The sequence below is a fragment of the Triturus cristatus genome, chromosome 12 (genome assembly GCF_964204655.1).
Source record: "Triturus cristatus chromosome 12, aTriCri1.1, whole genome shotgun sequence".
Classification (NCBI taxonomy): Eukaryota; Metazoa; Chordata; class Amphibia; order Caudata; family Salamandridae; genus Triturus; species Triturus cristatus.
In genome coordinates, this window is record NC_140595.1 from 729,008,112 (window position 1) to 729,024,312 (window position 16,201).

A 16,201-nucleotide genomic window follows, 5' to 3' on the forward strand; every position below is an offset into this window, starting at 1 on the left:
GCAAATTGGGTGCGTTTCAAACCACACAGGTCTCTCTCTTGATCTAGTCAACTGTTAAGTCTTGTTCACCTGCTAACACTTTGACTGTGCACATTTTAGTGAAAGTCTGTTTACAGTTGCCCTTTTGCAACACTTGGACTGTACACATATTAGTGAAAGCCTACTTTCCAGTTGCCCTTTTGTAAAGTTACAAGTATGCCAAATTCTACTATTCACATTCAAATGATAACCGGCATGACTCTTTTTCTCTGCACTGAGTTATACAAAAACGACAGCCCTTTTGTGGTGCTAAAGGTACATTGTTTAAAGTAAATATCATCTGTCAGCGTTATATGAAGCACTTATGTGTTCATATATCTGTCGCTTATGATTCACTTTGAAATTGTTTTATGTTATCTTCTGCATGTAGCATGCAAATATCATATTTGCAGTTCTCATACCTTCTGGCGAACTGTGTAAATGAACAAAAATGAGGTTTCCTTCTTTTGGTTGACTCTCATTCTACTCATTCTGATTTATTCTTTGTGACTCTCCTCCCAGGTCTCATCCTTCACAGCCATGCCTACCGCTGTCCAGAGCAGTTTACTAACAAAACTGTTGTTGTCCTTGGTGCCGGCCGTTCTGGTATTGATATTGCCCTGGAGATCTGCACTGTGGCCAAGCAAGTGATCCTGAGCCACCGCAATGCACTCCTGAAGTGTCCTCTGCCCGCCAATCTTCATCAAGCTCCTACTGTCCAGGGCTTTTCCCCAACTTGTGTCCACTTCCAAGATGGCTCCCTGCAGCAAGCTGATGTGTTCATCTTCTGCACGGGGTACAAGTACCGCTTCCCATTCCTCATGCAGGAAACAGGACTGCAGGCTGGTGGTGTATCTCTTCCCCCACTCTACAAACATCTCATCCACCCTTATTTACCCAACCTCTTCTTCATCGGCCTCTGCACTGCTGTTTGTCCATTTATTCTCTTTGATTGCCAGGTGCGATACTGTCTGGCAGTGCTGGCAGGGTCTTGCCGCCTTCCATCGCAGGAGGTCATGGAAGCTGAAGTGGACAAGGAGTACCAGTGCTACCTGGCCACCGGCAAACCACCCAAGTACTTTGTGAAGCTGGAGTCCTTGCAAGAGGGCTACTGCAGTCTCCTAGCTCAGGAGGCAAGGTTCAAGCCTGTACCCCCAGTGATCTTTCAGGTTTATGAGGCCACCATTAAATTCCGTGCGACAGACCCACTTAATTATAAGACTGGGAATCTCCACCTCCTGAGTGATGAGGACTGGGAGCTGTTGTAAGGGTCAGAGGCCCAAGGAGAGAGAATAATTCTGAAAGTGAAAAATGTGCATTATGTTAGGAATGCCTCTTTGCAGTATATCTGAGGACCTATGGAAATGGTTGTTTGGGTGCTCTACTGGATAGAGATGGAGGTGCAATATGACATACGTGCACACACTTGCATGTTTGCACCTTATTAGCTTTGGGCCAATATGAGAGTGCATATTGTGCACCATCAGAAACCTTGTTTGCAAAGCCTTTAACTTGGAACCTTTGTGATATGACTTTCATACTGCAATATACATAACCTGCTTTTCTTATTAATTATGATGACGGTATCCTATCAGATAATCTAATGATAAAACCCCTTCACAGGATACAGGCGGTGTTGTCCTGAAGAATGTAGGAGGAAATGTGCCTCTTTAATAGATTAAGATTGCCAACAAATCAAATAGCATAGTCACTTAGATAGGCCTTCTCAAGACTGATTATAAAGTAGAAACTATGAAGGTTTATTGAAAGATTTTATTTCATTACAGAAGGCAACATATGGTTTGTCTCAAAATCGGGCAAAATTCATATGAAATTTGTTAGACCTGGCACCTTGGCGTGAGTTTCCCTTCCACTTTTGGCTGATGTGCCTCATGTGTTTTGTTGGTGTTGGCTGCTCAGAGCACTATGCCACTTCCAATCAGTGCCACAGTGCAAGTGCTCCTTTTGAAAAGTGTATACATTGATTGGTGTCCATGATTGGTTTATTTGGTTTACTGTCAGCCCCTAGTAAAGGGCACCAGGAGTGCCAGGGCTTGTAAATACAAATGCCGCTAGTGGTCTTGCAGCACTGGTTGTGCCACCCACAGAAGCGGCCTAGTCAAATGTGTCTAGGATCTGCCGCTGCAGAACCTGCGCGCAGTCTGGTACTTTCGCGCTGACTGCGCAGGTGCACCCACTTGCCAGTCCCTAAACCTTCCCTTAACTACATATTCGTCATCCCTCTGGTAGGCCCAAGGGCAGGGTGCATTGTAGGCATAAGGTAGGACATGCCCTGATGTGTGTGGCATGTCTTAATAGTGAATTACAGCCATTTTCGTTTTTCACTATTGAAGGCTACCTGCTCTCCATAGGCCAGAATGGGCTGCTGGATTTACTACACGCTGTAATCCCAGTGGACTCATAGAGCATGGTAGAAAGTCATGTTTAGTATACCTGAACTCAGAATAATAAAATACTTCTTTTAGTAAAGTTTATTTTAATATCCTGTGTTTGTAAATACTACTTTTAGAAAGTTAGTATTTACTGACCTGGCCATTTCAGTCCGCCTCTGCGCTGTGTGTGTGTGTGTTCTGCCTAGTAACAGGGAAGAGCAGGACTGGGGAATTCCAGGAGACAGGCTGGCTGCCAGGTGGTGGGTAGAGAGATTACACCAGGATGGGTGGGAGGAGTACACCTTTGACTCTGAATAGACCTGTGCTCTGCCACCACAAAGCCGGCTCCGCCCCCTGTGGAGCGGCTGATGTCTCTGCCCTGCTGCTGAAAGGAAAGAGCAGTCACCACAACAAAGTGCTCCAAAACTGGACTGAGCCAGGCCCAGGCCCCCTGGCGACAAAGAACAAAAGAATTGTGCTATAAAAGAAGGAGCCCTGCTCCTAAGAAATCAGATCCTGTTTGCGCCAAGACGAACCTCTGCCTGAAGTAGAAGGACCTGGAGAAGCTGAAGGAGGAATACTGTCTCTCTGCCTGAGAGACTGGCCTGCAGTGGGTGCCTGTCTGCTGGAAGGAGAGGAAAAGACTAAAGGAAAAGACTTTGCATCAACTTGTGCTTTCAAACAATCTCCAAGGGCTTGCTTGTGAACTTGCCCCCTGATCTGCGCCCCAGGAACAGTGGGCGCTACCTTTCCCCCAGAAGAGGAGAAGTGGCTGGAAGCGATCCCGTGAAGCTGACTCCCAGAGAACCTGTGTGCCTCCCCCCCCTTTCCCAGCACCGCGACATCTGCCACCTGGTGCTACCACGAGCACCGCGAGGACCTGTCTACCTGGTCCCCACACCGCAAGTACCTGCCCCTCTGAGCCGTAGCTCGCACCGTAAGGAAAGGCACCCGAGTGTCTGCGCACCGAGCCTTGGCGACCCCGCGCCGCCGAGATCACCGCAAGGACCTGCGACATACTGGTGATCTCCTGAGAAGCTGACAACGCTACGACGCGCTGAAGAATTACCTCCGCAGCTGCCCCTCCTGCTTCTGCCCCTTCGTTGTGAGCTGTGACCTTCCCGAGCGCCCCACGAAGCTTCGCCGTCCCCTGGACATCTGGGACTGCAGCGTGACGTAGGACACCCTTGTATGGAACTGTGAGGCCGCCACGAACATCCCCCGTGAAGGAACAAAGGTATTGTGACTTTGGCGCACTGTGATCCGGCCCGTACTTGCCTTGGTACGGCGCGTCCCTGCATTGGAAGCATTTGTAACTGACGCACTGTAGTACGGCCTGTACTTGCCTTGGTGCGGCGCGTCCCTGCCTTTGAAGTATCTTGCGACTTGTGCCCTGGTACGACCCGTACTCGTCTCTGTTTGAGCCGTACCTGTGTTGCCGTCCGTGTACGGCGCGTCCCTGCAACTGTACGGTCTGTACAGCAGCGAAAGCATTGCCGGCGCTCACGCGGGAAGCGTGAGACTTGGCAAGCGAAGCCTTGAACATGTTCGACGCGTACCTACGAAGGTACGGCCTGTACGGCTCAAGGCCAGCATACGCGTACTCACGCGAGAAGCATGAGGAACGGCACGACGTACCCAGATAGCGGTACGAAGCGTACCTGAGGCGCTACGAAGCGCACAACCCCCCCAAGAAGCTTATTTTTAACAGAACTGTGCCATTTTATCACCTGTGGACTGCCTTTTAAGCCTTTAAGAGTAACTGGATCAGCATTTGAACAAGAGAACTGTATTTTTGCAACCTGCTTAAAGAGATCTTCTATATAAAGAACTTTATTTTACTATAAATACAGCCTTGTGTCTTTGTGTGGTGGGGTGGTGATTATTGTGTGGGACAACTTGAACGCTTAACCTAATGCCCTCTGGAATCTAGCCTGACTGCTCGCGCCACGTTACCTAGAGGGTGAGCAGGGTTTATTTTTAAAGAGGTAATCCTTTGCCCTGACTTAGAGGAAAGGGTCCCTGCTTGTCGCAAGTACATACCTGCGCCAACCAGAGACCCCGGATTCTAACAAAATGATATTCAGGAAATTAGCATAAGGCTCAGAAACAGCTAGTATTAAACGTAGCATGAGACCGAAGGTCTCCCTCAAGTAGATTTTGTAAATTATTGTAAGTCCAGAAAATACAACAAATCAGTGTGAGTCTGTTTTCTAAGAATAAGAGAAAGCCACACTGGCTCACCTCCAAAATGAACCTCTTTATAGCAAAATACCAGGGTTGGGTGGAACTTGCGGAGTTTCACTTGCCGAAATACCATGAAATTACATAAAACGATATGAGATTTTGTGAGTGGTTGCAATTTGGCATGTCGCGCTGATTTTTAGGGCTGGGAGCTTGTTCCGTGCTGTCAAATCAGTGTCAAGTCAAGTCCAGTCAAAAATAAGTTTATTATGACCATTCGGTCTTTAAACTACATATTCCATTTTATCACACGTTAAAAGCACAAGATAATATAACAATATTCTTTAAAATCCTAAAATCAATTTCATTTAAACTAAAGCGTTTTCTAGTTTCACAATAAAACAGGGCATACAATATAAAAGGTTTCTAGTACATAAATAGTTAAAACCATTATATCACCGACAATATTCACCTATGACCACCTCATTCCGTTCCATTGTTATATAGGAATCTTTTTGCTTCTTGTAAAAATTTCGCCAAGGCGAATGCTGCATAGCTGTAAGTAGCTCAATTGCTTGTATTCTTGTACTTATTCCGTACTTCAGAAAGAGGGGCCTTAAGATCATCCGCCTTGTTATCGTCAGTTTTGTGCAATCAAATACAAAATGAACACTTGTATATTTTAGATCAAGCCCACATATACATTTACCATTATCATCCATCAACATATTTTTTACTCTCTCATTAGCACGAGCGGGATTAATTCCTATTCTTATTTTCAATAATTCTAATCGCAAATTGTAATTTGGTAAAGTATCTAAGTATGGGTATGGATTGTCATTATTCCAGACATGTAACATAAAGTGTACTGTCTTTTTTTGTTTCACATACTCCAAATCAATTTGACTAGACTTTTCATTTCCCAGATTTTTTATTGCACTCTTCCCTTCTTCGATATACAGTGTTTCTGGGTCAATTTTTACTTTTAGATTTCCACAGATTAAAGCCAATTTTCTTCTAGTGTCTTTTGCCCACTTCAGTTCACTCCGCTGGATCTCCCTTCTACACCAACTAGCTACTTTCTCCTCCTCATTTTCTTCCATCCTTTTCCAAAATCTGCACGTATTTACCTGTACTTGCTGGTCCCAAGCTGGCCAGTCTAATTCTAGCCTAATAGCTTGTACCATTGAAGAGCTAGTGAGGGAAAGAAGAGATTTTAAACATTTCCCTTCTTCTTTTTCCCAGGTACATTTACCACCCAGGCACAAAATTTCCGCTCCATACTGCATTTGCGGAGGAATCATAGCGTTAAATGCTTTCAGCACCGGTCTGTGTGATTTATCCCCATAAATGTAGATACATTTTTTCAGACCACAGATTCCAGCATGCCCCTTTATTTTTTGTGCCTGAAGATGCATTTTCCAACTTAGCCCTCGGTCGAACCATACACCTAAATATTTGTGTTCACTTACAGATTCCAATTTAATATTGTTTAAAAACCAGTTATTTTCTGTTTTTTCTTACCAAAACATAATATTTTTGTCTTATCCATGTTTACTACTAGGTGTTTGGACCTACAGTATATCTCGAAGGCATTTAGTTTCTTTTGTAACCCTACTGCTGTTTGATCTAAAATGACTAGATCGTCTGCATATAGAAGACATGATTAATGCTTTCCATCTATCTTGGGACTTGCTCCACGTTCGGTTCTTAATATTTTTGGTAAGTCAGCAAGAAAGATGGAGAACAATGACGGAGCCAACACACACCCCTGTCTTAGGCCATTATTGATTATTATCTCTTTAGTCAGGCCTCCTTCTGTATCTTTGATGACTTGTGCCCAATTTTCACTATGTAAGCTTTGGATTACTTCCAAGATATCGGCAGGGATGTTGTATCTTTTTAACGTTTCCCATAAGCATTCTCTGTCTACCAAATCAAAGGCCGCCCGGAAGTCTACAAAGCAGCAATAAAGCCTGCCCTGTTGTTCGAGTGTCTTCTTTACCACGGCCCACAAGGCAAAACAATGGTCCAAGGTTGAGTGTCCTTCTTTGAACCCTCCTTGCTCCACCGGTACAATGGCATTTGTATCCACCCATTCCTTCAATTTTTTCAAAACTATCTTAGAAAAAACTTTCACACCAATGTCCAATAGATTTATCAATCTATAATTCTTAGGCTCCTTTCTATCCCCTTTCTTGTGTATCGGTCCGATTACAGCACCCCTCCAAGATTTGGGGATTATACCTGTGGACAATACGGCTAGAAACAGTTTTGAAAGAAAGTTGGCCCACCATTCCGTCTCAGTTTTTATTATTACTGCCGGTAGGTTATCGGGTTCTGCCGCGCGGGTTAGATTTAGATTCTTAATGATGTTCTTTACATTTTCTACCGAGCACAAAGGGATGAAATTCATTACTACTTGTTGCCTCAGTTTATTTTCCCTACCAATTTCTTCCCCATTATTTTGCCTATACAATTGATTTAAATATTCCTCCCAGGATGCCTCATCTACTTCACAGATCAATGATCCTTGGGGATGACCTGATGCTTCTTGGATCAGCCTCCAGAACCCTTTAATATTTTTGGTTTCTATGGTTTCTAACAGGGAGATCCAGCATCTTTCTTTAAAATTTCTTTTTTTATTTCTCACTAACATTTTAAATTCCTTCCTTAGTTTTAGTAAATTATTGTAGGCTTCCTGCTCATATTTGTGTTTCACTTTTCTTTCCACCCTTCTTAGTATTCTTTTCTTCTCTCTACACATCGGATCGAACCAACCCATTTGCATAACCCCCCTCTCCTGCTGTCTTTCACCCCCTTTGTAGGTTTTCCTTATATTAACCGCTAGACATTGAGATGCCTGCTTTATTTTCTCTTCAAACCAGTCAACCTTCTTACTCCATACTATATCTACAGGCAAGTTTTGTTGGAAACCTGCCAATTTTGCAATATAATCCTCCGTCAGCCTTGTTGTTAATCTTTTAGGGTAATCCATTTGTTGTGGTAAGACCTTTTTACAGATTCGTGGCGGATCTCTTAGTATTTCACAATACAATGGATAGTGATCACTTTCTTCCCTTTTGATTATCTCAAACTTTTTAACAAGAGCAAAATTCCAGAACTGTACATACAGGTAATCTATAGGGCAACATTGGTTCCCTCTTCTAAATGTTTGTCCTGCTGGACCATCAGATTCCAATCTCCCATTTAGATTAACAAGCCCATATGACCTTAGGAAACTTCCTAACTCTTCCTCCTGTTTATTCATTTTGCTATTGGGAAAATGAGCTGGCACTATATCATATGCATCCCAAATTTCATTCATCAAGGTATCTATCTTCGCCGGTGCTAGCTTATGGTTAAAATCTCCCATAATTACCAAATTACATTTCCCAAATTGTTCATTTAGATATTTCAGATCCGCTTTAAAAAGCCCCATTTCTTTCACGTATTCATCGAGGGAGCCCCATTGCATATATACATTCACCACTACCGTATTTTCACTCAGCCTCCCATGCTCTTGTAGACCTATCTCATTTGCTAGTATCCATTTACAGGAGGTCTTAATAAGGTCTGCCTTAACTATTGCCCCAGTAGAGATTAGGGTCATTATTCCGCCTGAGGGGCGGCCTAGTCTAGCTTTCATCGCCTTTTTGGAGAACTGTTTATAGCCATCAGCTATCTGGGTATCGTCGCATAACCAAGTCTCTTGCAGACAAATAATGTCTGCCGTCTGTGCAATATTCTTTACATACTCGACCTTTCTCCGATCTTTTAATCCATTAATATTCCAAGAAATTATTCTTAGGCTATGCGACGGCCTATTTCGCTCATATTGCCCGACTCATTTACTGCCACCATGCCTCATTTAATTCTCTATCCTCCATGCTCCAGTCACCCCCATTGTTTCTAAATTCATGATTTTCAACACTAATTTCCATTCCCTCTCTGCCTCCAAACGCACCTGTTATTATTCTTGCTTGTCTTTTTCCCAACCCTGCATGATGGTTCAAGAAGGTGCTGGCGGGATAGCCTACCTTGTCTATTTCTACCTCTTGAATCAATCGTATTCCTTCTTTTAGCATCTCATCTTCTGCTTTTAATATTGCGGATCTAATCATCTCTGAATATACCTCTACTTTTGTGACATCTTTCCCTATACTATTTATTAGGAATCCAACTTGTCTTAAATCTTTTGATTCAATTTTATATAGACTTGGGCATTTAGCAAATGAGGCGAGTAGTTGTGAGCGATTTAGGGGCGAAATTTTCCTTTGTTTTTTCCTGCCCTTAGGTGCTTCCTGGGGTTCCAAATATAACCACTTTCCTCCACTCGCTTCTCCAACTCCCCAGTCTCCTATTTTTACTCCCTTCTTTCCTTTTTCTCTGTTTTGGGCTATTTCATTTGCTCCCGCTTTTACTAAGCTTCTTGTGTTACATTTCGTTTTACCTTTTCCCCAGGCCATATCCTTTTTTTCCCTTTTCTCCTCCCAACAGTTTTTTTGCAGGAACCTTCTTTCTCTTGTTTCGCTCATAGTTGTTCCGGGCCTGCTTCTTTAGGGGTTCACTTTCATCTGTTCCATATTCTCATCCTTACTGGCCTTTGGTGTCACCCTTCTTTTAGACTTTATCTTCTGCTTTAGTGGTGTTGCCTCATTCCATCTTCCTTCCCCACACTCTACATTTTTATTTATCACTCGTTTCACCTTGCTCCTTCCCTTTCCTTTATGCCTGTTAACTCTCCCTAGAGGGAATCTTTGCTTTTGCCATCTAGGGTAATTTCGTCTTCTTATCAGCATCGGTTGTTTCGATATATACACATCTTCAACTTCAATCATAACCCTAGATTCCCCTCTATCTCCTTCATTTGTATTATCAGTTACAATATCATACACCGGCCGTACCACCGACGGCATTAAATCCCTTATCCCCTGTAGCTCGCTGACAGTAAGTCTTAAGCTCATTTCTTGTGCTTTTAATATATTATTAGCCCTGTAAAGTCTTTTGTAGCATTAGGATAACATCCAACATTGAGGCAGATAGGTCTAGATTCTCAATACTGTTTCGCAATGTCTCATCCGCAGACTTATAACCACCCTGTGACAGTTGCCCCCGATTTTTTTCTATGTCTGCTCTCTCCTCTCGGTTACTGTTATCCCTCTGCTCGTTACCCCCTTCTGCGGGTTCCTCACGTACTCTCTCACCGAAGTCATAGTCCGAGTCAGAGAGCATTCTTGGTGAGGACGAAAGTCTTGGTTCCAAATTGATATTTATATCACTTAATTCACAGTGGTCAGAAAGTGAAGGTTCCATCTCCTCAATGTTTTTCTCAGATGATCCCTGCATTTGACTTGTATCAATCTCAATCTCTACGTCTTCTCAGGCTTCTTCATAAAGTGTCTACTCACGAAGTCTTTTACGGACCTAGTCCCGGAGTTACTTCCCTTCGAGTTCGAACACAATCTGGATGATGTCCTTGGTGTTTTTTTCGTCATTACGTCCCTCACTATTTCTTTATTTTGACCTCTTTCTGCATTCTCTCCATCTTCTGAGGTCCCCATTTGGATACTCTCCTCAACTGAGGGAAAGAGGGTTTGTTTCATTTTATTATTCTTCGCCCTTTTGAGGACCATTTTCTCGGCGTTCAACGTTGAATCTCTACAATACTTTTTTCTTTTTTTCTTTTCACAGTCCCCCCTCCGGGCTGGGCTGGGCTGGGCTGGGATGGGATGGGTCTCCTTAGGCTAAGGATCCGATCTGGTCCGTAACCTTCGCCCTATCCCTACCCCCCCCCCCCACACTCTGCACGCTCCTTACCGGTGCTGCTGAGGAACAGAGCGGCAGAGTTGAGTAACAGCCCAACAATCCCTGCTGCTTAAAGGGGACCGCGGCAGGTCAACAGGAACCACCGGCGAACCACCGGTGAACCGCGATAACACTAGACCGCAGGAAAAGTAAGTCACAAGCGGCCGGAGGCAGGCGGCAAACCTGCTGTTTGGCGTCTTTCGGTATGCTCGGTATTTCGGTGTTTTTTCCCCAGCTCCGGCTCCGGTGCTACACACCCGAGCTGCCTCTCCCACTGCTACGGCTCTCTCTCTCCGTGGCACTCCAAAAACCCGGAAACTGGAATCCGGCACTCCAACTCCCTTGCCCTCATGTGTAGCGGAGTGAAACTCCGATGAGCGTGTGTTGTTTCTGGAACTGTGGTGACTTTTGTTTCAATAATGGGTGCCTCAAGCTACGGGGAGCTGATCGGTTCCCGTTCTGTTTAGAAAACTCTTGTGTTCGTGTCAATGATTGGCGCCTCAAGCGACAGGGAGCTGATCAGTTCCCGTGATGCTTTAGGAAATCCTCCATATTCCTTTAAAGATGACCTCCTGCTCTTTTCTTAATTACCGGACCAGTGCAAATTGCAGCACTCGGTGTGCCAGAGGGCACTGCTTCTTTCTACTGCTGCAATCGATTTTCTACTCGAGCAGCAGCTTTCTTAACACGAACATTCGCGTCCGCCCGTCTCGAGAACTCTCACCGGAGGCTTTTTAGCGCCGAAAATCATGCTAGGGAATGCAAATTCCCATGCACCAACTTAATGTTGGTGAGCCGTGAGTGGAAAAAACTCCACCACACGTCCCATGCAGAATGCAGAAGGGGCAAAACTCAGCGAGCTATGTTGGTGGAGTCGAATTTCTCGCCCAGCCTTGCAAAATACACTGTAAAATCATACAGTCCGCATGAGGTGAACAAAGTGATAAATAGGTTCATCAAATCACAATTTAGAATAAAATTAAACAATACCTAATACCATCCCTTAAATGAAAAATACCCAGCCCCTTATGACCTAATGTCATCAAATGTGCCAGTACAAATCTTTTTACACAGAAAACAATGAAAGACCTATGCAAAGAATGGGCCCAATGAGCTCTAAGCAGGAAGAACATTGAACATTTGAGAGGATTAGCATCCTCTACAGCTTACAAAGAACAACATCCGATTCAAAATCACAAAACATATTGCATTCAATAATGTTTCAGGGCACATTTTGCTACATGTGGAGAGAGTAGAAAATGATAGCATGTTCACATTTTGAATTAAACTTGGAGTCTGGGCCTAGTTTGGCCAATTTAAGGAAAACACAGTCCTATTAGTGACATCACAGTTGTGTCAAATGCAAATCATTCCTAACATTAAATCGTCATAGTGTGCTCTAGCAAATCCCCTTGATAAACAAATCATCACAATCCACACTTTTTTAACTAAATTAGTTTGAAACACAGTTTCCAAAATCTTCAGATTTTTGTATCTTGATTCTCCCACATTCTTGATAATTTCATAGGTGTGCTCCTTAATGTTTTCCAGTTCGAAGTTACCTCTCTTCTCCTGTACCATATTCTTGCACCATGTATTTAGACCATTCTTAAAACAAACTACTTATAAAAAGGTAATTTAAAAGAATGAGAATGATTATACAAAGAAGAAGAATTGTTTTTGGGGTTAGGACTTTCTGAAGCATGCTCTCACATCCATCACCAACCGATTCACCAACCTTAATAATCCCTTTTCCATTCTCGCTAATCTCTGAGCTGGTTGTCTCCCTCAAACCATACTCTTCAAGAACTTTTGCCATAGGCAAAATATCACTAATGTTACTGTTGGAGAAGTGTGGCTCACTGGTTAGAGTAGGCAGACCTGGAAGCAGAGGTCAGTCTGGGACCAGGGTTCGATTCCCGGCTTGGCTGGGTCTTGAGTCCATAAATTGTCCATGGACTCGATAATTCTCGTTCCAGTGCATACTCGATTCATGTGTTCACACTCTGCGACTCTGGGCAATAGCTTGCTTAATCTCCACAATGGCCCCTCGCGGCGGGATGCCTGGCTTTCACCTTGTGGATGCCCTGCTGGGTTATCTCACAGGGGAATACCAGGACGGGTTCCCTAAGCAAGCGCTTAGAGACCGGTTGGTGATTTGCGCTATATAAATATCTGCACATTTACATTTAATAAAATTATTAATTAGCTTTCTATTGTCACACTTTGTATGTGCAGTACTGTTGGGTCCTCAGTACATGACAGACTCCACCCTCTTTCGCAAGATGAATGTGCAAAGCAAGGTCATTTATTCTCCATAGCACAAATAGCCAACAGCTCCTCATTAATACCGGTGAATGCAAGGGTACTGTTAGTAGCCACGCAATCCACCAATGTAGACAGCTTTCTTATTTTCACACCGTTCAAGGCAGCATCGCTAGGAAGAATCAAAGCAGCAAACCAAGCTATCAGTACTTGAAAACCACAGTTCACTTTCCTTAGACTAATCTCTTCCCTTTCACTCATTTCATTTGCATAATGAACACCAGGGAAGACTAAATAAAGCAGGATAACAGCTTCCCATCCAATTATGCCCAAGATTAAAATAAGCAGTTTTGCCTCAGACATAATACATTTATCTAAATATTGGTTCTTCTGCCAGAAACTCACAATCAACCACATAACTCTGATCACTCGTACTCTTTCCAACATTACTACTGGCTCATCTTTCTGAGATTTCTCATTCACCATACACATCACTCCTTCCTTTCTTGCTTGGTGAGCTGATCAGTTCCCGTGATGCTTTAGGAAATCCTCCATATTCCTTTAAAGATGACCTCCTGCTCTTTTCTTAATTACCGGACCAGTGCAAATTGCAGCACTCGGTGTGCCAGAGGGCACTGCTTCTTTCTACTGCTGCAATCGATTTTCTACTCGAGCAGCAGCTTTCTTAACACGAACATTCGCGTCCGCCCGTCTTGAGAACTCTCACCGGAGGCTTTTTAGCGCCCGAAAATCATGCTAGGGAATGCAAATTCCCGTGCACCAACTTAATGTTGGTGAGCCGTGAGTGGAAAAAACTCCACCACACGTCCCATGCAGAATGCAGAAGGGGCAAAACTCAGCGAGCTATGTTGGTGGAGTCGAATTTCTCGCCCAGCCTTGCAAAATACACTGTAAAATCATACAGTCAGCATGAGGTGAACAAAGTGATAAATAGGTTCAGCAAATCACAATTTAGAATAAAATTAAACAATACCTAATACCATCCCTTAAATGAAAAATACCCAGCCCCTTATGACCTAATGTCATCAAATGTGCCAGTACAAATCTTTTTACACAGAATACAATGAAAGACCTATGCAAAGAATAGGCCCAATGAGCTCTAAGCAGGAAGAACATTGAACATTTGAGAGGATTAGCATCCTCTACAGCTTACAAAGAACAACATCCGATTCAAAATCACAAAACATATTGCATTCAATAATGTTTCAGGGCACATTTTGCTACATGTGGAGAGAGTAGAAAATGATAGCATGTTCACATTTTGAATTAAACTTGGAGTCTGGGCCTAGTTTGGCCAATTTAAGGAAAACACAGTCCTATTAGTGACATCACAGTTGTGTCAAATGCAAATCATTCCTAACATTAAATCGTCATAGTGTGCTCTAGCAAATCCCCTTGATAAACAAATCATCACAATCCACACTTTTTTAACTAAATTAGTTTGAAACACAGTTTCCAAAATCTTCGGATTTTTGTATCTTGATTCTCCCACACTCTTGATAATTTCATAGGTGTGCTCCTTAATGTTTTCCAGTTCGAAGTTACCTCTCTTCTCCTGCACCATATTCTTGCACCATGTATTTAGACCATTCTTAAAACAAACTACTTATAAAAAGGTAATTTAAAAGAATGAGAATGATTATACAAAGAAGAAGAATTGTTTTTGGGGTTAGGACTTTCTGAAGCATGCTCCCACATCCATCACCAACCGATTCACCAACCTTAGTAATCCCTTTTCCATTCTCGCTAATCTCTGAGCTGGTTGTCTCCCTCAAACCATACTCTTCAAGAACTTTTGCCATAGGCAAAATATCACTAATGTTACTAATAAAATTATTAATTAGCTTTCTATTGTCACACTTTGTATGTGCAGCACTGTTGGGTCCTCAGTACATGACAGACTCCACCCTCTTTCGCAAGATGAATGTGCAAAGCAAGGTCATTTATTCTCCATAGCACAAATACCCAACAGCTCCTCATTAATACCGGTGAATGCAAGGGTACTGTTAGTAGCCACGCAATCCACCAAAGTAGACAGCTTTCTTATTTTCACACCATTCAAGGCAGCATCGCTAGGAAGAATCAAAGCAGCAAACCAAGCTATCAGTACTTGAAAACCACAGTTCACTTTCCTTAGACTAATCTCTTCCCTTTCACTCATTTCATTTGCATAATGAACACCAGGGAAGACTAAATAAAGCAGGATAACAGCTTCCCATCCAAATAAGCAGTTTTGCCTCAGACATAATACATTTATCTAAATATTGGTTCTTCTGCCAGAAACTCACAATCAACCACATAACTCTGATCACTCGTACTCTTTCCAACATTACTACTGGCTCATCTTTCTGAGATTTCTCATTCACCATACACATCACTCCTTCCTTTCTTGCTTAATTTTTAGCCGAGGAAGTGTTGTTGAATTCCTGAAGCTCTTTGTTTAGCCTCTTCTTGCAATTCAGTCTCTCTAGTTTCTTCCCAATTTCTACTAATTTGCACTCTTTTTTTGTTATATTCGCTAATAAACCCGCTCTCCCTATCATTCACTTTACACACAAACATATTTTCTGTCATGTTATGTCCCAGGCAGTGGCGGCTGGTGACATTTGAAAGTGGCAGGGCGTAAAAGTTGGGTATGAGTCTTACATCGCAAGCTTGCGAAGCGCGCAAAGATGACCAACAGAAAGGGTGTTTGGGGTTTCTCCCCCAGAGAAAATTTTGAGGAATACAGTGGCAAATGGTGCATTTCAAAGTAAATTTGAAAAAGGAAGGGGGTTTATAAAGCAATTGTGAACGTGTGGTCTTGAACTATTTAAACACATTAAAGACTGTCCCAAATGTTACTGCATTTAATATGTTAAACAGTTACTGTAGTGTCCAAATTGTACAGTACTCTGAAACTATGGAAATGTCGCACCTAAGCAATCTGAAAACCCACAGAAGGCAAATTCAATTGCTTCACATGTGAACATTGCCATCAACAGTGGACATAACTGTCAATTAACAAATAAAAAAACACAGAAGGCAAATTCAATTGCTTCAAATGTGAATGCCACTGTCTACAATTCTGACCAGCTTTCCCTACTTCAAATCAAATTACAACAAAAGCCCGGAAAATGTTGAGTTATACACGGAAGGCTCCATAGGCAAAATGCAAGTTTGCCTTTGAAATCTTTGCATCGTTATTGGAATGTGTAACACAATTCACTCCCCTGGCGGGGGCCTCTCCGCAGAATATGGGGAGGAGATGAGGGGGTCCTAATACTCCTACAGCAAGCAGCTTTCCAAGAACCCGCCGTGAGCTGACCCTAATGCAGCACATTGCCTAAGGGGGCTTACATTACCCCGCAGGTGCGTTTATTTACTTTAAGCTGTACCAAGAATGAGGATGATACTAGATATGTTATCTTCTATTATACAACACAGAGATACAATATTCCTGTAGCTGCACTGCAACTTAATCAACACATGCACAGCACCAGTCCAGATAACACTGAATCTTACTGCACAGC

At 43.0% G+C, this 16,201-nt stretch overlaps 2 protein-coding genes across 2 annotated transcripts in view; both read left to right on the plus strand.

Annotated features, from left to right (window-relative positions):
* LOC146782609 (uncharacterized) overlaps positions 1-4,259 on the plus strand; it is a 114,206-nt gene extending 109,947 nt beyond the window's left edge. Inside the window, exon 6 of the mRNA XM_085639961.1 lies at positions 541-4,259. Within this exon, the coding sequence (XP_085496087.1) occupies positions 541-1,286 (746 nt within the window). The 3' untranslated portion in view covers positions 1,287-4,259. The remainder of the gene's footprint in view (positions 1-540) is intronic.
* Positions 1-16,201, plus strand: part of LOC146782610 (uncharacterized) — a 123,265-nt gene that overhangs the window by 44,625 nt on the left and 62,439 nt on the right. The gene's annotated exons all lie outside the window — the stretch shown is intronic.